Here is a 25,232-nt window from a genome sequence, read left to right on the forward strand (position 1 = left end):
TCCCTCTGATTCACAATTATGACATATTATTACCTCTTCCTCCCTGAGTAAACCGCAGAAACAAAAAAGACAAATATCTGCCCCTATATATGAAACTTATGTTCATATATTCTGTTTGATTCTGTTATGAATTGTGGCTACCCAACACTTCATTTTCATATAATAAAGGATTGTCTTTGTTATTGGAATATGAACAGCTTTTTCTATATCAGTTATTTAAATGCATTCTATAGAAGCTTAAAGCTCTCAATTTAAAGGACTCAGTCTTGGATGAATAATTTTAATTGTACTTTTAATGTCATTCATGAAAATAAAGTGGTCCTGAGGTAATGAATTTTACTAACACTTTTGTTTCTAGTGATACTAGAAAAATGAAAAATGTTTCTAATTTATCCATAGTAGCACTCTTGTACTCTCTTTTTGTACTGACTTTTGCATATAGTTACAGACATATTAAAACATACAGAGTCCTTGGTCATGAAAAAAAATAAAAGTGTAGCCATTTCTTATGCTTTCACATTATTATCATGTTAAGTTTTCCTCCATTACTCCAGATTCTTCCATAGAACTACTTTTTCTATTAACATCTAAAGCAGCCATTTGCACTGCTAAGGTTCTCAACTTTTGTGTGCATCTGAATAAATAGCTATGGAAGATATTCCTCCATAGTAAAAGAACTGTAAATAGAAATACTAGTCTGAAGTATTGCTTCCAAGTGCCCTGAAAATATTTTTTACAACTCTGTACCACTTGTATTAAGAAGGTCTATTAGTATAGCTACTCATTTTTGTCACACGTAACAGTAAGAACAAATTTCATTGTATTTACAAAGCAAAAAACATTTTAATCTTAATAAATATTGGTTATTGATTTATATACAGGATGAGAATAGAAAGCTGGTATATTCCTGAATATACTATGTTTCAGAGCCAATTGCGCTTGACTTAGGCTTCTGAATGTATCCAGTCTAGACAACAAACTGTTTACTTCTGGAGGATAACAGCAGCAACAAAGATAGCCATACCTTTCTCCCCTTCCTTACCCCAACCTCTCCTGAACTGCTTTTCAGTGTTTATGCAAAAGGCTACAGTATGGATTTTTAATTCCAAAAGTGAATCTCCACCTTAATTCAATTTACTACTTCTTCTCACTCATGTAGATTAAATTCATTTAAAAATGAGTTTACAATATTCACTGTAGATATTATTTACAGACATTTACTCATGACAATGCTATGTGAATTAGTATACCTTTAGCTATTAAATAAGCACATCTGAGTTGCATGGAACATGTTAATAAGGAGACTTAATAAGGAGACATGCTTAGGTAAACAGTTCTCTGTAAACTGCTTACCTCCAAATCAGTAAGAGAAACCGATCTTNAAAAAAAAAAAAAAAAAAAAAAAAAAAAAAAAAAAAAAAAAAAAAAAAAAAGCATCATGAATGTAGAAAACACTATCTAAAGAGAGTCTGAAGGAAATTAAATACCAAAATTCAACGTTGCTAGCACTAGGAAATGCAACAGATTATGCAACCGTTTTATTAGGTGGAATCTGTCAGAAGGGCATTACCAGTTTCCAAGCATGTCTATCTGTCTACTGTTGACCCTCCTTCCATTTCTGTGGCTTCCCTCCTCACTTGCTGTCTTTCAGCAAAGCGGTAGTTTGGTAGGACAGATATTACCACAATTCATATGGAGAACTAAAAATATTTGTGTGAATTAGGAAAGGAAGAAAAATCTATGTGCAGGACAGGCTGTAGAATTCTCAGAAAGAAGCTCTAGATGTATACGGTAGTGTACATTAGTAAACTAGTCAGGCTCTAAACATATAATAGAGAATGTTGGACATAAAGGTTTTAGAACATGCTAAAGGAGTTTAGGAACATTAATGATTTCCAGATCTTTCAGGTGGGCTTCTGAAGCTAAAATCCAAAAGCATTTTCAGAATCTCTGTTCCTATCTTACTGCAAGTCTTGAGATAATACTAGCATCAGTTTCTCTCTCTATCAAGTGATACAGCTTGCTCATTACAGTTCCAGCACGTCTCTCACCAGTCATTTTGTTTTAATGGTAAGCCTTGATTTTGAATTTTAACTAGTATTTGGACTTTTTGTCTTTTTTAGTCTATTTTTGAACAAATCTTTATCTTATTCTTTTACTATCCTATTGTTATTTTATTTGAAATCTACAAGTAAGAACTCCTTTGCAAATTTCCACCTTTCATACAAAATCACCAGTCTTAGTGAACTTCCAAAACCACACCCCAGCCAGATCTGGATTTGCAGGTCACAGTACTTCTTTGAGCTGTTGTATCAACATACATGTAAATAGTTAGCCCTCTAACAACAAAAGAAAATGATTACGAAGAACTACATAAAAAAGATCATATGTCTACCAAGGGAAGAGGATACTCTGCCAGACTGATCAGTTATACCATCTAAAGACCACCTATTAGAAATCAAATACCATTTTAAGGAAGTCTGTCTAGTTAAAAAATTTAATGAAGGATCTTTTCTCAGAAACAGATACTCAGATTCAAAGGATGGAGACTTTTTTTCAAAAGTGCCCCAGAAAAAATGTGTAAGCAACAACGGCACGTGGTGAGGAAGGTATAGCAGGGAGAAAAGTGAGAGAACTCATCAGCTGCAGATCTCTGTGTTTGGCCAGCTGCAGTGCAACAACTAATGGCCCATGGTGGGCTATAACTCCAGTTCACACCTTTCATCTACTCTTTCTCTTTTAACAGCAGCACTCCTCATGGGCCTGTGAACTAGCCACAATCCAATGAAGCCAAATAAGACAGTGGGGAAACATTTTGTTGCCCTGATGGCTTGCACCACGCTATCTCCATTCCAGGGCCAGTCTGTTTCCCTGCAGCTCAAACGAACGTCTCCAGGAGAGAAAAGCAATTGAGAAGTGTGAGCCAGAAGCTGGCTGCTGAAATAGCAGGTACCTGATCTTTTTCCTGCAGCATTTGGTAGATTAACGAGACTTTAAATGTTCCAGAGCTCCTCAACTGAAAACTACTACTGCTAACTGCAGCCTTCAGCTGCCTTTTCCAAAAATGAAAATGAAGAAAAATATTTGGAGAGAGCTTGGAGAAGGTAGTATCTCTCAGGTTACCATTCCATCTTTCCTTTCTTTCTTCTTCTTCTTTTTTTTTTTTTTTTTTTCCTAGATAAGTGTAACTTGACTTTGAAGAGACTATCGTTTTTCTCAGGGTGCTTGCAGGAATTCAGTTAGCTATGCTGTTTCCACTGAACTAGCTTTGAGGCTGTCTGCCTGCTGGCATCCACCAGCTGATCAGCAGCACCGCACCATCTGCCCTACAGGACCTGGGTCACCTCTCCTGCTGAAATGTAAGCTCAGCAGAAGTGGCAGGGCCTCCCCTCTCCTCGTCACAACAAACAGAGAGGTGGCTGATCTCAGGAGGCAAGGGACAGCTGAAGCACCTCTGCCTCCCAGAAATGCCTCCAAGCAGCCACTGCTACTGCTTTGCAGCTCACGTAGAAGCTGGCATCACGTTCCTGTTCTCATTCCTATGCCAGATCATTGCTGGCACACTGCACACTTTTGACACTGGGAAATGGAATGCACTTCATTTGAAGGAAATGAGCCATTTCTGTACATCCATCTTTTCAAGCTGATGATTTCTGTCAACATGCGTTAAAGTCATGTTCATCTTTCTTAGCTAATTCTGCCAGTAACATAGGCTAAGAACATCCGAGACCCTTAGAGGCACAAATCAGAAGTCAAAGGAACATAAAGATTTTCTTTTTTTCCTGACTTTATGAATCTCTTCAGAGGATTACAGTTGTCTAACTGCATTTTAAATAGATGTGTTGATGGCAGAACTGTTATACCAAGGTTGCTTTTTATTCAGATAAATTAACATTCTGATTCCAGTGCTGTGAAGAAATAAAGTGCAGTCATCGTTATATGAGAACCCTTTTATTCCCAAAAGGTTTACCAGCTAAATAATGGTATTTTGCTTACATATTATTCATGCTTTTTGACATATTCACAAAAGGAAAGACTAAACTAAATAAAAATAAGGTTCATAGACTTATATCTATTTATTGGTGTTGAATGGTCTTCTCAAAAGACTATCTTACAGAGATTTCTTCAGATATAAAGGCAGATTCTTAATACCGTAAAAGAATTTTAATTACCGGAGGAACACTTAAGTCATTGGAAATTATAGAAACATAAAGATGATGCCTTTGAATGAAAAATCAGGCTCTTAAGTCACTATGGAATGATGATCTGTCAATTTTTTTCTCGGAGTGCTAAAAGAGGGATGGAGGTGGTTCTGGTTGTGAGATCTTCACCATCCTCAACTGGATGCTTACTAGCTAGAACAGCTGTCAGAACAGCTTACTAGTTCCTGCATATAGAGATGGACATTTTTGTTAGGCAAATGTGTTTTGAGGATGGCAACAGCACCATTGTATGGGAGTGTGGGAGGTCTGGGACACATAACTTTGAGTAGAACCAAAAATAATTGGAGGCCTCAGGGGAGAAAATCAGCAACACATCTCCTATCTCAACCTTGTTAAAAAAAAACAAACAAACAAACAAAAAAAAMCCCACGTATTAAAATGACTATGATTAGAAGACAGACAGAGAATCAGAAAAGAAAGTGGCAAAAAAAATTCCCCTATCTCCAGCCACTCAGTACAGGGTGTTTTGTACAGAATATCAGAAACGGGGGGAAAGAATACCAGAGGAATAAAGAGAGCAAATGAACATAAAAAGAGGTGAGATGAAGAAAGAGGGTTCAGCCTCTCTCTGCTACCTATGAGCCAGTTACATACCCTGGGAAGATTTAGTGTGTCTACGTAGGTATTGATCACACAGTTATGACAGTATTATGCTTTGAGCGTCTAAGCGCAGTGGAGGACAGATGTCCTCCCTTCCACACGTGCAGGGTTGGCAGGGGGTGGGGGCATGTTTCTTCACTGACCCTCCAGGCACGTGAGGGAGGGATGGTCACTCTGTACTATGACACTGATGTCTGTAGGCTGCCCTGAGTATAGCAAACAAAGCATACTTTGTACAGGTTATAAAAAAAAGCAAACTGACCTAATTCAACTTATATGACAACCAAAAGGCAAGTAAAGCAGACACATGCATCTAGGTGATGAGACTTTTTTATTTTCCAGCAGGAGATAATTAGTTCTTATATCCTCTCATAAATTACAGTAGTGGAGGTCTGTTAAAGTAGATGCTGATCTCAGAGGATAGGAGGAAAAAATTTAAAAAATACTATTTTCATTTTCAAACCCCCACACAGCTCTCCTGCACCTCCAATATGCTGAACCAAAATTTCAGTGACTGGGTGTGAATCAGAATTTCAGGTTTCTTTTATTCTGTCTCTAAAAAACAAACACTTTGTATGGGAAAAATAGTATACAAACAGAATCCTGTGCAAGATCTTTATGTCTTTAAGATCCTCAGAAATAATTACTTAAATACCTGAAACTGTGAATGTGTTCTTTTGTCAACATACAGGCATTCCTTTTAAAATACCATTTAGTGAAAGTTAATATGACTTTCTAAAGACTGATGTTAAGTATTCAACATATGTCTATACCTTACTACGAATACAGCAAAAGTTAAAATAAGTTTCTCTGTCTGACGTAGGATTTGAAGAATAATTTCCTGCACCACACTCATTGTCATAATCCTCTAAACTTTTATTCATTTTTAACTTCTCAGTACTCTATCTGAAAAGAGGTGAAGACTGACAATTTAATTCAAATGGAGGAAAGCAACTTTCAATTCATTATAGCTTCTTGATTCCAGTAAGGTGTTTGGAGAGCAGTTTTTTGCATTCTTCAATAAAGTACCAAAGCCACTATAATATATCATCCATTTTAAGGCAATACCATAAGACCATTAGCAAAGTAGGAAGCCAGAATCAGGGCTGAGACCGTACTTTCATGCTTCACTAATTTGCCACAAAATGAGCAGTCTGATACTCACAGAAAAGCTTTTTCTGATTTTGCAAGGGTTACTCTTGTTTGCATGTTTGTCTGGTTTTGTTTGGGTGCTTTTTTAAGGTTATTAATGCATTCCTATATTTCTTGGGCGTAAACCAACTATTTTACATAAAAGAGAACCTGCTGCACCTTTATGTTTAATATTTTTTCTGTGGTTTTGTTTTTTAGCAGTATTGTCAAAAGCCTATTTTCTAGCGACATCAGCAAGGCACTTCCTCAGTGCCTACAACTAATGAATTTYAGTCCTGGCTACAAAACTCAAAGTAGAATACAGAGTAGCAAGGGCGCAACATGAAAATGATGTGAATTTCAACATATTAATATCACAAACCTAGTCAACCTTCCAAAGATTCAACAAAATAGAAGAGGTAATTTTTAAACAAATCATGACGGATATTATTCTGAAAATGGAGCATGCTTGTATTTCGTATTACTTTATACTACAGTCACACACAGGGTTCTAATCAGCATCAACATCCTTTTCATCAGGAGTCTCGCATTAAAATAAGTGGAAAGAGACAATTTGTGCCCAGAAGTACCACCTAATTCAAACCTAATAAATGGGTGTAACAAATGGCCAGAGGGGACAGAGGCCATAAAACTAGTTTCAGGAACAGCAGCAACATTACTTTTCTGAAAACCATTCCACTGAAAACAGAACGGACGCAGTCGAAAAGCTCCGAGGAACGTTAGGGAGCATGTGTTGTGAACAGAAAGATTCACCACCCACAACTCATCCATAGGAAGAAGCAAGGTTAGCAGCCTAGGGCTGCTTCACACAAAACCTGTCAAATAAAACTTATTTTCACTCTCAGTCTCCAGACAAGTGTCTTGGGCTGTGTATGGATTCAGGAAAAAGAGAAGAGAGACTAACTATGGCGATATTTAAAATGAGTAACGGACTCAAAATGGTAATTAGAGTATACAATTTTCATATCTTCTCTCATGTCATATAAGAGACTTTCAAGACCTGTTGGCATGTCAGATGTTAGTATGATACTTCATTTAATTCTATCTCTCTCAAGTAGCACAAGATTTTGGGATAGAAGGAAATAGCATAGCATAAGGGAAAGGGTTTATTAAAAAAAAAGAAAAAATCCAACATGCCAGCTCTCCTTGTGAATTAATTCAAATTTAAGATGTTTTCCATTGATTTAGGATATAAAAATTTGAGGTAAATAGCTATTTCCAAATTGGTCAACAAAATCTTTATCTTTAGAATTAATGTATGGTAGAGTTTTAATATTTTCCCTTTTTTGTTCTCCACCATTATTTTTCTTTACCTACTTCAATAGAATAATATTTTCCTTGAAAACATTGCATTTTAAAATGTTTTCCCCAAAATTCATTTCTGGTTATATGAAAAAAGCAAACTTCAGAAAAAAACCTTTAAAACAACCCAAATTACTAATCACACAATGTCTGAATGAAAGAAACCAATAATTGCTACATTTAGTATTACAATTTTTTTTTTTTTTTTTCCTGGGGCTGAGTAAGTAAAACCATAGCACTAACAGTGGCACCAGGTCAGTGCACTCTGAAGGATTTTCAATTCAGGAAAAAGCTGAAATTACAGTGCTGGAACTGTAGTCAGACAATATGKAGAAAACAAGCCCTCAGTCTCCCCACAACTGATAACAATAGAGGTAGGGATTTGGGGTGTTTTTTTGTTTGTTTGTTTGTTTTTGTTTTAGCTCCAAGAATTAACTTTAAAATAGATTTCCCTTCAACATTGTTAATTACTGCAACTGACAGAGGAGTCTCTGACCGTTATTCTGGTTATAAGAATCATTCCTGCCACTAAAATAAGGTGTTATTTAATTGGGCAGTTAATAAATCACAGTACTGTATCTCTTAACCAGCTGGACAATAAAGAACTGATATGGTTGAAACTGTGCACATCTAATGCTTTATCAATCTCACACATAGCAATGAGTGTCATTATAAATTGAAAAGGACACACAACTGAATTAGGAAAAACTGTAATGCAAATTGCTGTCAGTCCTGCAGACTCACAGCATTTGAAATTTTATCTAAGCCATTTGGCTGACTAAATATAATTCCACACAGATAAGCTGTGCAAGTCTTATCTGTACATGGAGATTGTAATCTGTGTTTCCTAATACAGACATACTGAATTTTTCTATTATTATTACTATTGTTTTGAACAAAATTAAAATTGTGTGAGAATGAAGGAAATAAGTGATCTCATTATCCTCAGACTATCTTTTAGATTCATCAGGGTTTTAATCAGTTAGGAGGATTCTTGCAAAGTAGCACAGAAGACCATAAATTTGTACGGTATGCTTGTTTCTGAATAAAACAACTTCCACTGAGCTGTCCCTATACTTGTTGCTATGAGCAGAGCATGGGCAAAGATGCTGATTCTCATGTCAGAGCAGCCCTGTGTGGCTCACCAGGCATAGCTTTTTGCTACTCTGCTTCTGAGGATGGATGCCATTTCCTACCCGTAGTATCCAAAGGCATAACCAAATCTTGAAAAAATAAAACTCTTCAGCACTGAGTCAGCATCAGCACAGTGAGGGACCAGGGGTTAGGTTTTGATTTTTTTCACAGTAGACTTTCTCCTCTTGAAGGAGACTCAAACAGAACTTCTGGGCAGCCCAGTAGATACAGATGGCTCTTCAGATTCCCATACAAGAAGTGAGTTAGTCAAGGCCTTGGGGGATCAGTATCTTCATAAAAAGCCCACGTGCTCACAGTTGGTACTCACTATGAGTCTCACAGAGCAGGATAAAGCCTGCCTAGAGAGCAGAATTGGTGATAATCACAGAATGGTTGAGATTAGAAGGGACCTCTGGAGATCATCTAGTCCAACCCCGCCTGCTCAAGCAGGGTCACCTAGAGCATGTTTCACAGGATCACATCCAGACAGGGTTTGAATATCTCCAGAGAAGGAGACTCCACAACTTCTCTGGGCAACSTGGTCCAGTGCTCCATCACTCTCACAGGGAAGAAATTTCCCCTCATATGCAGGTGGAACTTCCTGTGGTTCAATTTCTGCCCATTGCCTCTTGTCTTGTCACATGGGACAACTGGAAAGAGTTTGTCCCCATCCCCTTGACACCCTCCCTTCAGGTACTTSTACACATTGCTAACATCCCCCCTCAGGCTTCTCTTCCCCAGGCTAAACAGGCCCAGTTCTCGCAGCCGTTCCTCACAGGGTAGGTGCTCCAGCCCTTGGATCATCTTCGTAGCCCTATGCTGGACTGTCTCCAGTAGCTCCRTGTCTCTTTTGTACTGGGGAGCCCAGAACTGGACACAGTACTCGAGATGAGGCCTCCCCAGGGCTGAGTAGAGGGGCAGGATCAMCTCCCTCCACCTGCTGGCAACACTCTTCCTAATGCAGCCCAGGAGAACATTGGCCTTCTTTGCTACAAGGACACACTGCTGGCTCGTGGTCAACTTGTTGTCCACCAAAACTCCCAGGTCTTTCTCTACAGAGCTGCTCTCCAGAAGGTCAGCCCCCAGCTTGTCCTGGTGCCTAGGATTATTTTTCCCTAGGTGCAGGACTCTGCACTTGCCCTTGTCAAAGTTCCTAAGGTTCTTYTTCACCCAGCTCTCCAGCCTGTCCAGATCTCTCTGAACAGCCTTCTGATACATTCATCAGCCACTCGTCCCAGCTTGGTATTGTCAGCAAACTTGCTGAGGAGAAACCTCTGTCCCTTCATCAAGGGCGCTGATGAATAAGCGGAACAAGACAGGACCCAGTACTAACCTCTGGGGGACACCACTAGCTACAGGCCTCCAAGTAGACTCTGTACAACTGATGATTACCCTTTGAGCTCTGCCTTTCAGCCAGTTCTCAATCCACCTCACTGTCCACTCGTCTAATACACACTCCCTGATCTTGCCTAGGAGGATGTTATGGGAGACAGTGTCAAAAGCCTTCCTGAAGTCAAGGTACACAACGTCCAGTGCTTTCCCCTCATCTACCCAGCCAGTCATTCCGTCATAGAAGGTTCTCAGATTGGTTAAGCAGGATTTCCCCTTGCTGCATCCATGCTGGCTACTCCTGATCACCTTCTTTTCCTCCATATATCTCTGAAGATGCCATCCAGAATGAGCTGTTCCATCACCTTTCCAGGGATGGAGGTGAGGCTGACCTGCCTGTAGTTGCCTGGGTCCTCCTTCTTGCCCYTKTTGAAGACTGGAGTGACATTGCCTTTCTTCTAGGCCTCGGGTACCTCTCCAGTTCTCCATGACCTTTCAAAGATGATGGAGAGTAGCCTGGCAACAACATCTGCCAGCTCCCGCAGTACCTGTCAGTGCATCCCATCTGGGCCCATGGATTTGTGGACATCAAGTTTGCCTAGATGTCTAACCTGATCCTCCTCGACCAAAGGAAAGTCCTCCTTTCTCCAGACTTTCTCCCTTGTCTCCAGGTCTGGGATTCCTGAGGGCTGCTCTTAGCAATAAAGACTGAATTTTTGTCAGGAGCTCCTTGCTCATTCATACACGTCTCCTGACCCCTTTGTTGGACTTCTTACTCATTGGGATCCACTACTCTTGAGCTTGGGGGAAGTGATGCTTGAATGTAAACCAGCTCTCTTGGATCTCCCTTTCTTTTTAGGGCCCTAACCCATAGCATTCCCCCAAACAGGTCCCTGAAGGGGCCAAAATCCGCTCTCTGAAGTCCAGGGTTGCAATCCTGCTTATTGCCTTGTTTCCTCCACACAGGATCCTGAACTCCACCATCTCATGGTCACTGCAACCAAGGCTGCCCCCAACATTTACATCTCCAACCAGTCTTTCTTTCTTTGTTAGTACAAGGCCAAGCAGCACACCTCTCCTTGTTGGCTCTCCCACCGCCTGTGTCAAGACGTTATCATGGATGCTCTGCAGAAGCCTCCTGGACTGTCTGTGCCTTGCTGTGTTGTCCTTCCAGCAGATACCAGGGTGGTTGAAGTCCCCCATGAGAACCAGGGCCTGTGATCGTGAGGCTACTTTTAGCTGTCTGTAGAAAGCCTCACTGACCTCCTCTTTCTGGTCAGGTGGCCTGTAGCAGACACCCGCAACAGCATCAGCCATGTTAGCCTGCCCTTTAATCCTTATCCATAAGCTCTTGACTTGCTCTTCATCCACCCCTAGGCAGAACTTGATAAATTCCAGCTGCTCTCTCTCAGTTGATCTCTAATTCCTCCTGTTTATTCCCCATGCTGCATGCATTGGTGTACAGACATTTCAGAGAGGCAGCTGCACATGCAGGTTTCCCAGGAGGGGAGTAACAGGGTCTCCGTAGCCATGTCTCATATGCACGCCTCCACCTGTATGMACCCACCRGAGGCATCTCACTTTCAGCGGTATTTTGTTGACTATCCTGTCTTTATATCTCTCYCTTTCCTCCATCCTCCCTAGTTTAAAGCCCTCCTTACCAAGCTGGCCTATCTGTTGCAAAGACAGGTGAGCCCTGCTTAGGGAGGTGGATCCCATCTCTCCCCAYCAGTTGTCGATTTTCAGACAGGCTCCCAYAGTCAYAGAAACCATAATCTTGTTGCCGACACCAGCAGCACAGCCAGTTGTTAACTTGAAAAATCCACCTACTCCTTCTCCCATCMATCCTCCTCATTGGCAGGATTGAGGAGAAGTCCACCAGGGCTCCCAGACTCCATCCCCAGAGCTCTGAAATCCTGTTTTATAGTTTCCAGTTTGCCCTTGGTATCATTAGTGCCCACATGAAAGAGCAGCAGAAGGTAATAGTCCAATGTGTGGACAAGCCTTGGCAATATTTCAACGACATCTCATATACAAGACCCTGGCAGACAGCAAACCTCTCTAGATGAGAGGCCAAGTTGGCAGATAGGTGCTTCTGTCTTCCGCAGCAATCACTCACTGGTTCTTCTGAGTGATCTCAGAAGATCTCAGACCTGTGAGGCACAAGGTCTGTCAGCCCAATTGCTTTTCTTGAAGCCATGCTCAGCTCCTCTTTAGCCTGGAGGGCACTAAACCGGTTCTTCAACTGCAAGTCTTCAGGAAGAGCAGGGGCTCTTCTCCCCCCATGAGGAGTGACCAGTTTTGAGCCTCTTTCTACAGTGCTGTGATGCACCATTTCACTCAGCGCAGAACCCTCCAGCAACTTCTTTGCTGCAGGGGATTGGGACTCCTGCACACTKCAGTTTCTGAGAATGCCCTCTCTTCTGCTCATTTTCACAGATGTTTCACAGTCTACTGACTTCCTCCCACAACCCCATTACCTGACAACACAATTTACCAACAACAGCACACCTTGTGCTTCCTACAGCTGCCCTTGTCTACCTCCCCTCTCCTGTTAGCAGAATCACSCTCTAGTTCCACAGGAGCCAGCAGAAAGCCCCCACAACATCCAACAAGGTCCCCAAAAGTTCTAAGCAGAACCCAGACAATGCTGCACAAACTGCTACCCCTGCTCACTGTGCTCTAGGCCTGGCTCCTATATAGGCCTCTCCCTAGCACTGACTCACAGGAYGCTTGACTCACCCTAACCAAAGGCCACCTGGATCAAAGGCCCCAACTTCCTTTAATCAGGAGCAACAAGAGTACTCCTTATTAATACCTATGCCTAGTTAGAACTAGGTGCTAGAGCTTCTCCTATGAGAAGTTAAGGCCTTTCCTGTTAGCAGAATCACCCTCTAGTTCCATGGGGGTCAGCAGAAAGCCCCCACAATATCCAACAAGATCCCCAAATTTCTAAGTAGAGCCCAGATAGTGCTTTGCAAATTGCTGCATCTSTTTGCYGCCTCTGTTAGCTGCGCTTTCATATAATGGTATGTGAAAGATATTTGAGCTGCTACTACCCTGCTGAAGCCTCCCAAGAGATAAGGATGAATCATTTTGGAGATTCACAATTCAGTACATTTTACTGGAACTTTATTTTTTYCTCATTGAAAAAGAGAGAGATGGAACAAAAAAGTATGAAAATAAATGTTAATGAAGCAAAAAATGGATAGAGAAAGATAAGAGCAAGTTTTGTCCTCCATTCTTTGAAGAATATGTATATTTTAACATTCTGTCCTCAATCATTTGTTAAAAACTGCTTTTAATTAAAAAAGAAAAAAGAAAGAAAAAACACCCAGAGAAAAAGTTCTGGAACTATTTTTCTTTCCGATTGTAGTATCTCCAAATTAGTGTGTGTTTCATCTAAAAAATCTATTACTGGCCTTCCCAGCCTTTGTACAAACTGCTACTGCTTTCCTTCCACCACTATCCTCTTACTCTTCTCCAGACAAAACTCTTAATGGCCACAGATGATTGAATTATGGGTCAATTAGTCAAACTGCACTTACTCTTCCTATTCCTGGACTACCATGACTGCTAATCTTTCTGATACTGCTAGCTGTTGCTTCATAATTATAGTACTACAACTACAGGTACTTGGCAGTTACCTTAATGAACTTTTCTAATTTATGTTTTAGTTCAGACATAACTAGCAGTGGCCACTTTTAAAGGGCAATAACTTGCCATTAAGAAATCGTATATATGGATTGTCTGACAGAAAACATTTTGAATCTTGTACTATTCACACAAGAGAACCATAAAAATTTTATGTATTCCATTGTTCTACAAAAATTGTTTTATTTTACCCTGTCTACTTCACAWACCAGTAGATTTCAGTTCTGTCAGGAGGCTGAAAAAATGCCCCATTGTCTTAAGAAAGACTGTATTCTAACATGATTCAAACAAAGGCTTTACCCCTATGCCATAAAAAGGAATGGGAAAGGAATGTATATTCATGAAGAATTTTTTTCCTGAAAGATTTTAAACCTAATACCAYCTTCCAGACAAATACTTGTTTATTGTTCCACAAAATTCTCACATTGTATGTCAGTTTAAAAAGCGACTTCCCAAAAATGAAGCCAGTAAAAAAATGTCATCGAACATATGACAGCTGAAGAATGTAGATTTTCTTCTAAATCAGGAATGAATCTAAGCCCTAATTCCAGATCATTTGTGGTTAAAGCCCCATGTTTTGAAATTTGAAGTCAGATTAACATTCATATGTATCGTTTYTGGCATTAATGCTTTTTCAGGTTTTCTATGGGGATATTTCCCGTTTGATATCAGTTCCTTAGTTCACATCATGAGCTATTTCCAAGCCAATTTTGTTACGATAAGAARTATTCTGGCCAGGGCAGTAGCATAGAACTCTTGCTTTTTTTTATTTTAATTAGAATAAGATTTTTAAGAAAGAATTTCATTGTATAGACTACCTAAAATCTTTTAATCCTAATATGTTACATATTTGTTTAGTTTTCAAATGATGTACCTGATGCTGTAAGTGCTTGCTTCTCAAACAGCACTTGTTTTTGCCCTAGACCTGACAGTTGCAGATGACATGTTATGTCCCTAACACAATCAATACAGTACAGGAGAATGTAGTAATATATCCAGTATATTCTTTCCCAACCCAACTAAAATTGAAGCATAACACAAAATAATCACTTCCTCCACAAATACAACTTTGCAAACAGTATAATGCATGTCTATGAGGAAAGCAGTACCTAAAAGAGTTCCTGTTTTGCACAAGCACAGTGCCTGTGCTGGGAAGCTTGCAAACAGCTAGTACARTACCTGCACAGATGACAGGAAGAAGACAGCATTACAATCCTAAACAGATTTACAACTAGAGGTAGGACACTGATTGGCAGCAGGGCAGGGAAGCACACCATTTGATATGATGTGAGAACATATACTGTCCTTGTTCAGTGGGTTGCTTGGAGAGGTGCTGCTATAGCTTGAAAAACACACAKATCTTTGCTCAGATCAATAGATAAATGACAAATTCAGTGTGAACTGACAAAAAATTAACATTATTTAATCTGACTGATACACTCAGACTAACACTATTTCAACCTCTGTTCTTTTTGTATACATTAACATAAAAGATGTCATTTCATACATCCCAGATTTCATTAACCCTTTAGCAAGTGGAATTTAAAAAAGTATAATTTGAATTTACTATACCTCACTAAACTGCTGGCTGTGTCAGGATCTTGTGCTGTCACTGTGCCAACAGCAGTCCCGATCTTTGCATTTTCATAAACTTCCATGACATAAGAAGGCATAGTGAAGAGCGGAGGTTCATCCACATCACCAACAATGATCTTCAGCATTGTTACATCTTTAAATGGTCCCAAGTGTGAAAAACGGAAATCAAGATGAGTATTTGCTCCTTCTATATTAAGTGTATAGGATTTCTTTTTTTCATAGTTGAGTGGCTGTTGGCAGAAAAGAGGTTTATTATTACCATTCTGTGCTTCAATTTAACTTGGTAGTTACATACATTTCCAATTTATCTTGGTATTTAACTAGATTTCTTCAGTGTTACTAAAAAAGGACAACATTCTGTGATATCCCAACTGCCACTGCTGTACAGTTGTAAACAGAAGGATACAAAGGACATAAAGCAAGACGATTCAGCATGTCTCTCTAATAAAATTCTGGCAAGGTGTTAGTTTTTTTTAAAAAAAACCTCAGAGTTGAGACGCAGCAGCAGTTTCTTTTTCTAAGATCATTTAATATTTCAGAATTTTATCACCTTTCAAATTTTATTGTTCAATGAATTGAATTATATTCTAATATTGAACAACTAATATTGTTCAATATTAGAAAAGTTAGAGACTGATGTATCCCAAATTAAATTAATTTGATACATTTAATTAACACATTTAATATTAACATATCCCCAAAAATCTTTCAGGCACCATCTCTTAAATTAGCAGCTGAAAAAAACAACTCCGCAGTTTTCGTAAGATGTAGGAACTTAAACAAGTAGCATGCCTAAACGTGCACTTTTATAAACTGAGTCAAATGCATGGGACATCCTTAGTGTCTATACCATTTTCTTTAACAATGAGAGAGWCAACAATTTGGCCTTTCTCTCTGTGCTCTTCTTCACTGCACCTGGATCGTATGCACTCATACATTGGGGAGAGTCTGCAGCTGAGAAGGTGCTCTCGTCTAGGGCCTAATGTTCAAAGAAAAAACAGTAAAAGGCTCAGATCTAGTGCCAATGCCATTTTAGCCTTGCCTTATGTGACCCAAYAGATTCCCGCTACGAATCCTACCTTTCTATGAGGAAGGAAGGGGCTGAAGTCTGACTCATATATCCTTCTGCATGGATGCTTCCTTTCTTAGGAGCCCCTTTTCTACTTGCTATTTATACATATGAAATTTTTTATCTCTTTTCTCAACTAACTCCCATCCTCCTCTAGAACATTACAGGCTCACTAATCACAAAACCTTGCAATTTAAACTGAAAGAGAGGAAATGAAACTTGCATATGCAGATTTAGTTGTGTTCCCTTGTCCGTAAGCATGATGGCACAAGGCCACTGTTCTGTTTCAGTGACATTTCTGACATTGATACTACTGTTAAAACAAAGAGTAGAAGTTGGCTGATAGTCTTAAATTCTGCAATACGGTAAGTTCCACAAGCTCCTATTGTTGTTAGAAACCAGCATGAAATCACAGAACATAATACCACAGACCAATCTAACTACATCAGACTATTATGTACCAGTTTTGCTGACTTGATATACTCATTTGAACCTGACGACCATAATATTACACTGTGTTATAGAAGATATAAGATAAACAGGTACCATGAGGCATGACATACACAATTCTCAACCCTTCTAGTGTCAGAGAAAATAGCAGGGGAGACTAAAGGGATGTTTAACTTAAAAGTATGCAGGTAATGAAGTTCCATTAGCAAAAAMAGAACCAAGCAACATGTTTACTGAAAGCTGTGTTTATAGAACCATAACTTTTTGGCATCCTTTTCTGTGATCTCACTAAAATAACTGATTACTTTTCATACAGAGAGAATCRCAGATTTGTTGTGAGGACAGGTTATTTTTTTCTATATATCGTCTCTCAGGCTTACTGAATTGCTGAAATAACTYTGAATAAATAACAGTTCAGGCCAGGTGCACTAGACATCCTAAGAAACTTTCAGGTAACTTAGGTTCACTGCAGCTTCCAACTTTACAGACCTTGAAACTCACAATCTATCAGTGGCATTAACTGTACTATTTACTGTGCTGCACAGATTCTATTTACTTTAACTCATGGCCTGAGGACCCAGTTCTTTTCGGGYTGTGCAGAGAACAACAAAAGTTAAAATCAAGAACTAACAGTTTCTTAAAAACTCTTATTCGGTCTCAGAATGTGTGCATTTTCCATACAGCATCAAAGCCAATCTCTCAGCATGGAAGAGCACCCCAGTGATTGTAGGAACTGATTGCAATGATGAGCATAAGGCCAAGCTAGAGGAGAAGAATCTGTCAGATCTACCATATAACAAGGCATTTAGGACCAAAGCTGTTTAAAGACAGAAGTGTTAAACAAYATTCCTTTTTAATTTTTGGAACTTCTATCTCTATCTGTCCTATCTGTCTACACTTACATTAAGTTAGGCAAGTTAAAACATGCCAAATGGTCATTTACATGTTTCATGAAAATACGCAGTTATGCACAATCATAAAGCAGATTTCAGAGCTTTCCACTGTTATTTTTTCAAATATGCTTCTACACTGAGCAGAAGTACTCCTTTGATAGACATATGACAGACACTTCAACTCTTACTGGGTTTCAAATTTCAGGCTTCAGTCAATTTATAAAGAAYAGGTAGGTTAATATTTATTATCACACTGAAGAGAGTAGATAGTTTATATAGACCTATACTACCACTAAGTYTCCTACTGTCACAGAGCATAGACATAACACTAAAATAACAAAAGCTGCATATATACGGAAAAGCTATATTACAGCAGATCTCCTTCGATATAATCTCAAGACACTATTAAAAATATTTACGAAATGAACTACTTCCTGAATGTATATTCTCTTCTCTCTTCTATATCATGCATTCATCCATGCCACAAAAGAACTAGGTCATGATCTGGCACTGAAATCCCTAAAGGCAAGTAATATGGCATGACCCAATGTGTCTGTGTAGACCTAACAGCCTGACTGAAAAGGACTCAATACAAATATTCACACCTTAGATCAAAGCTAAACAAGTACTTCCTATCACATTCAACAGTAGAAAAGTAGTACCTAAGGCAAGAAAATATGAGAAATGTGTGACTTGTCAATGCCAGAGTGTATTTTGTAGTTAAAATCTAAAGTAAATTTGATTGATACGGTGTAAGAAATGTAGTTGGTCAGGATACATCTATGCTATTTATTTCTTTGTTTTCTCTTCTCTGTATTGAAGAATAATTAATTCACTCTCTCAACTCTAACTGAATGAGACTTTTTAATCTCTCTTTTTCTTTCTTACCTTCCTGAATATATATACATGTAAATTTTAAAGGTGTGGAAATTTATCATAGCCTGATAAATCTACTACTATGAAAAATAGATCTAAGTATATTATTAAATAAATTAATAAAGAACTATATTTTTAGTAAATACAATTCTGTAATCCTAACATGTATCAGATGTCATTCACAGATTTAAATAGTATTTCTGCTAGGAATAGAGCAAATACTAACTGGTCATTTGCAGTCCTCTGAAGTATATATATTCTAATATTAAACAAGCTTACAACAGGATGGCTAATTGTAACTATCACACTTTGTTGAAAAACGGACTTAAGAGTGTATTGCCAATGTTTGTTAGGCTGCAAGGGAAAATTAATTTCCTTCAGAATGCACATTAATTATGATACAGAATGTAAAGTCTTGTTTTCTTTCTTCAGKGTAGGTATTCAATTAGATAATATCAACACTTCTTTTGTTGTTCAGAAGCATGAGGATAATCCTTTTAAATAATTAGAAATAGCTGAGATTTCAAGGAGCCTAAGGTTTTAAAACTATAYCAAAATAAAATTTTCTCTTTATTGTCTTTCTACTTCTTTCCAGAAGTTCTGAATTCAAGTATCAGATATYAGGACATACAAGAACAGCATCTCACTCTCCCACTTACGGATTCACAAGGGTGAAAAACACTACTAAGATGTTTAAAGGATGGGAGCATCTCTCATACGAGGAAAGGCTGAGAGAGTTGGGACCATTCAGCCTGAAGAAGAGAAGGCTGAGAGGGGATCTTATCAATGTGTATAAGTATCTGGAGAGAAGGTATCAAGAGGATGGGGCAAGACTCTTCAGCAGCACCTAATGATAGGATGAGAGGCAATGGGCACAAATTGAAACAAAGAAAGGTCTGTCTGAACATAAGGAAACACTTCTTTTCTGTGAGGATGACAGAGCATTAGAACTGGTTGCCCAGAAAGGCTGTGTCATCTCCATCCTTGGAGATATTCAAATGTTGTCTGGACAGGATCCTGGGCAACGTACTCTAAGCAGCCCTGCTTCAGCATGCGGACTAGATGATCTTCAGAGGTCCCTTCCAACCTCAACTATTCTGTGWTTCTGTGAAAAGTTTTGGCCCCAAAATGATAATTCAAAATAATTTATATTTCCAAAGGAACTATTTCACTATTTCATCAGATTCACCACAGGACTCATGTACCTCCAAGTAACTGAAGAGAAAGGTAGCTGTCCTTTCTTAGCCCTTGCTTCCTCCAAAAGAAACATACATGCAAATTATAAGGATGCAATTGTAAAGCTTATTAAGACATCCATGCATTTCCTGTACATACAGACTGTATGATTCTGATTTTCACGCACGCCTGAAAATACAAGCAACCACCCACAGAGCTAACTGGCAAAAGTGTTAATCAGCATAATGCAGTTTATATTTCTCCAAAAAAGAGTAGCAGAGTTTCATGGGAGAAATAAGTAGCAAAAGTACCCATTTCCTGAACATTCCAGGATTATTAAACAAAATRGAAGATATGAGCCATTCAGACCTTTTTTCAGGGAAGCCTGGTTGATACTTGCTGATTTCTAGTTAGTAACATTATAGCATATCTCTTCTCCAAAAGTTACAACAAGGGGGAACATGCTGACCACTCACTCTCTGATGGATCCAGAGAATAATGGCCTTTGGTATRCTGTTTTGTTTTGCTTTTGTTTTCCTCTGATCATGCAAGCAAGTAATCCCATGAGACAAAGGGGAAACCTTTGTCTCAAAAAACTGAGAGTTTGCAACCTATACTGTGTAAAAGGATTTTTGAGACTGAAAGGTAGCTCCATGGGGTTCACAAAGAAGAGAGATGGTGAAAGTATAGCCCAAAATGAGGCTAGAAGAGATTCCTTCTGACATTTGCAGACTCTGCAATTATGTTGACCAGCCTAGCATGGAGTTTCTAATAAATTAAATTTTTGCATCAGAACTTCAAATAAGTAAAATTTCATGAAAGTTTCAGAAGCACTTCTGGGCTTCAGACACAGAATATATATTTATAAATACAGCAATAAATATAGCAATAAAATACATTTATTTATATATTTAGACCTAACTTTTCTGATGTGCCTACAGTATATTCTTCAAAAGAAGTACTAGAGGAGATAAATCATTCTGTCCTATTGTTACAGAAGCTACTGCACCTGATTTACAAAACAAAACTGATTATTAGTGTATATTCTRTATTACAGCTAGGCTGTTGAAACGATTAATCTTCAAAGTCAATCTAAATTAAAAATACTTACAGCACATAGTACGTAAAATATGTGTTAAATTGTGTTCAAAGTCAGAGCAAAAGAGAAAAAAGGGACCCATGAGATCACCTTTTTATACAGTACTCTACAAGAGGATGTTCTCTGAGGGAAGAATGGAGGTATGGGATGACAAGTTAGCTGTTTTTGAGATGGCAAATTTCAGCTCAACTCACATGTAACATTAAGCAAAGTATAYACCTTCTTGTCTTAAATCACCGTCACATGTATGCTTCAGAAAAGGCCTGGTAACAAATATTTTTGCCATATTCTAAATTATACTGAAAATTTCTCTCATGCTATTTTGTTTGACAAAAACACTACAAAACCTGAATGAACACATTTGAGGTATGAATTATACTACAAATTCTTCATTTTTTCTTTGTGTTCTCTATTTGCATTATGTGTTTATTAAGCAATAATAATGATGAACTTTTACACAGAAAACTGCTCATTTTGAATACGAAAGAATAGATTATGGCATTAGTTACATCAAGGTGAATATGAGGTATTTCACTGGTGTAAAGGTAGAGTTTACTTTCATGTCAGTGAAATAGGTGGATATTATCCAAACATTATAAAATAYTTCCTGAATGAAAGCTTACTGTAGTACAGGGAGAGATAGAAACCACTTTTAAATTATTATGAAAAGTGACAAAAATTTAGTGACATAATCTTATATTAAGTGTAAAATAAAAATTTACATTTCCTACCTAACTACCTACATCATTCAGACATAAAATGTATTTTCTTTATAATATTTTTCTTTGGATTCTCTTTTCTCATATTTTCTCTTCCAGAGCTTCTGGTTTTCATTTCTCTTACTAGAAATGAAACAGCTAGGCCCAGCACACATATTACCAAAATATAAATATACATTAATTTTCATTTTTTAGGCTGCAAGATATAATTCATGCATACAAGATTCAACAACAAGCCCGCATAAGAATTGCTAATTGATGTCTGTTAGTCCAAGTGAAAACTGAAATCAAGAAAGGATTTCCCCTTGTTGGAAAAGTTTTGAAAAAAATAATTGCTCAAATGTGATAACCTACTTCTCTTGATATAATAAAACTAAATAGAAAGCTCACCACAGAATATTAGCATAAACTGGCAGATACTTCAGGAAACATTTGATATGAACTCCGTTTAGAGGACTTAATACGGAGATAGAATTATCTGTAGAATTAATTTGTGTATGGAATTCAGTTAAGAATGACCAAATGGCAAGAAGGCTTTACAATTAATAGTTTAAACAGACTGAGATAAGTATAGGAATTCATATAAATGATAATACTGTGATGGCTAATACACAAGTTACGTTCTGGGCCTTTATAAGTGCAGATATGCACATTACACAATGTACAATACTTGATCCCTTACCTGCCAGTTGGCAGGTAAGTCAAGGAACAGAAGTCTGTGAAAACTAAATTATACATTCACTGCCACAGATGAAATTCCTAGGTCAACATTCAGGCAATTTGGAGCCAACAGTACTACTTCTAGCTGAACTTCACTTCTYCCAAGAAGTTTCACGAGCAAAACTATCGTTCAGAAAAAGAAGAAAACCTTTCAATAAACAATCCAATAAGATGAAGTTTTATTCACTGCATTTGAATGTTAGTTAAATATTAAATATGACSATTCAAAAAGCACATCAGTTTTAAATATTTTTTTCTTTCCTGAATTTCTCTTCTCAGTCCACTTCCTGCAAAGGTTTAAAGTGTCTCAGGGAAGCACTGTGGAGAATGTTACACTCCTTAAATTCATGGTCCATTAGGTTTACATATTAAAACAGTATTTTGATCATGGCATCTGCCTATTTGACATTTTTTGGCATTCTTCTTCTTTGGCATTTTAATTACATACACAGAGATGCTTTTAAAGMCTTTTGCTTACCCTCTTAAGGGAAAGAATTCCCTCTCGTGTTTCTTTGTCAGTGGATATGGAGAACACACCAGAGCCATCACCGTTTATGATTGTGTACTTCATGTCTGCATTTGAGCCAGTGTCTGCGTCGTTTGCCTTGATTTTGCCGACTGCTGATCCTACTTGAGCTGATTCAGGGACATACAGCTGGTAATGTTCTGGGGAAAAAAGAACAGACTTTAGATGATATTTTCTAGCCCACCTAAAGAACTGAATTTTGAAGTAATCAAGAGAGTACATCATTAATCTTAAAGAGAAAATGCTGCTACTAAAAAATTTAGGCATGCCTAAATTATGGAACCATTATGTTTTTGATACACTTCTGTGTAAACGGAGCAGTACTTCATATACAAAGCTGACAAATAAGAACTATGAACATATATAGATTCCTGAATGAATTCAAAGTGAAATTGCATCTTACATGAATTTCTTGTTCAAAATCAAAATTAGCTAATAAAAAGTTTTGGTTTTCAGTCATTTTTGTTGTTCATCATGTAACACTGAAATTATCTCTGAAGTTTATTTCACACCACCATGTTAAAAAGTACATCTTCTCCATAGTCAAAAAATATGTCTTCAACAACTTACCATCAAATGCAGTCAAATTAGTAATATTTCTTTTGACCTGAAAAGTCATTATATCCTATATCTATAGTTTATGTTTAAAAATCTAGTCAGTTGATTTTGCAGCACTGAATCAACATGCATGTTTTCTATAGAAAAATTTGTGCCTCATACAAAAACTCTTTATTTTTATTTATTTATTTATTTTTTGTCAGCAAAAATCCCTTTGCAAGCAAATATTTATTGGTATCCATGGTAAACGAAAATGAACATAACAGATACTTAAATGCGTTCTACAACACTGACCATAAAAAGTACCCATAACAACTCTGATGGCCCTTTAGTATTTGTGTAACTTGATAGATTAATCATTAGAAAGTGAAGTATATTTTTGGAAAAATTAGTCAAAGAAGTAATCGCTGACCCAATTAGTAGGCATAATGGCTCATCACATCGTCTACAAAGCAACTATTGTCTTGTCAACAAGCTGCATACAGTATGCTTATGGAACATACCTTCTCTAAAGTGCAAGATATTGCTTTGTAAGCGAGGATCAGTTAATACAAGAGTAGGGGGAAGAACTACAGTAACKCTAGTATCTTCCAATTCTTATACTTTTAAACATGTTTTTTARCACACTGTTTATTGTAAGATAGCATAGCTCTGAGTCACTGTAGCATGAATATTTTAAAATCTTAAGAAACTCTTTACAGAGTTCTGTGTTCCTTTCCTAATGTTGGAAACGTTCCATGGCTCAATGGAAAGAAACAAGGCTGTTTGGAATTTTCCTCTTTTTTCCAAGTTTGTATTTCCAGCAGTTGTAAGAATATCAATTATTTAACACTATATAACACTAAGGGAAATGTGACCATATCTGAAACAGAAAATAAGTTACTACGCATTAGGGGATTCTCAAGGGAAATAAGAACTGTCCAGCAGAACAACACAAAAAGTAGAATTAATCATGTAAAAAAAAAATTACCAACAGTGATGTAACAGTGAAATTGATTAGATATGGATTCAACTAAAATGCATAGTTAATTYTTTGATATGCATATAAAAGTCATCTTCATGAATTTCAAAATAGGTGAATTCTTTTGAAACTTTTCATGCTTACAGCTGATCTCAGCTGACACTTTCATATTGCTGGTTGTTTTATTTCATACATAAAATCAGATTGACAGGATGAGATACATTTTGGAGTTTACTTCTTTTTAAAATGAATGTGAAATGTGTTTGATACSTTTGCTCTGACTAATGTATCCCATAAAAAAATGAGATCATAAAGCTATGTCATGTAGATATAACCAAGCTTCTTCAGGAACTGGAAGTGTTAAAGCTGTGAGATGAAGTGAACTAAATAGAGACTTCCAAATACTCAGGCTACTTCAAATATATCCACATGTGCTTTATAATCACACCCTAAGTGTTGGCCATCTGTTTAAAAGAACATTTTACTGATACYAACTTTAAACTTTAAAAAATATTAAAATCTCAAGCAAAATACACATTTGAAAACATGATTTAATTAGTTCTGTAGAACTGAAATGTTTCAGAAAATGATGTAATGAAAGGAATAGTGTTAAAAGCTAAAAATTGCCAGATCATGAAGTCAGAAATGCTTCTCAATAAGAATTCAACTACTGCTTCACAGAAATAGCCTGAAGATACCTTGTACAGACAGGTGCCAATTAATAATTACAAGTAATACTATCTGAAATCAACAAATGCATAAGAGAATAAAATTCAGCAACATGAAGGTGTGAGAAAACATTTTATTGACATTTATTTAGACTWGAGCTGAAAACTGGAAATGTCCTTGTTACACACTGAGTAGTTGTAAATTCTATTCCTGTAAATTAAATTAACTTGATCAATTGAAAATTTCTTTGGGCATTAAATAAATTTTGRTAAGATTAAGAATAAAAGGGATGTGGAATGGGAACACTATGAATTTATGAGTCTTATTTTAACCTATCTGCCTGTCTCAAATTACCTAAAAAAGTTTGTCAGAGATTCAGGAATGCTCAGGATTAGGCATCATTCTCTAGCAAGAATTTACCAAACTGTCTGAATTTAGTACGTTCCTACACTCCAAGGATTGTGGCCTTCCAAGATCTASTGTAATAGCAGGAATTTCACACTGTCTTGAAGCTGCCCTAAATTGT

At 37.5% G+C, this 25,232-nt stretch overlaps 1 protein-coding gene across 1 annotated transcript in view; it reads right to left on the bottom strand.

Moving 5' to 3' along the window:
• The window catches only part of LOC146588353 (cadherin-18-like), a 170,922-nt gene that overhangs the window by 36,437 nt on the left and 109,253 nt on the right, over nt 1-25,232 (bottom strand). The window contains 2 exon segments of the mRNA XM_085318113.1: nt 14,967-15,220; nt 22,471-22,658. Of these exon segments, the coding sequence (XP_085174239.1) occupies nt 14,967-15,220; nt 22,471-22,658 (442 nt within the window).

Source organism: Rhea americana, unplaced genomic scaffold, assembly GCF_003343005.1.
Source record: "Rhea americana isolate MKP2758 unplaced genomic scaffold, rheAme1 scaffold_52, whole genome shotgun sequence".
NCBI classification, from domain to species: domain Eukaryota; kingdom Metazoa; phylum Chordata; class Aves; order Rheiformes; family Rheidae; genus Rhea; species Rhea americana.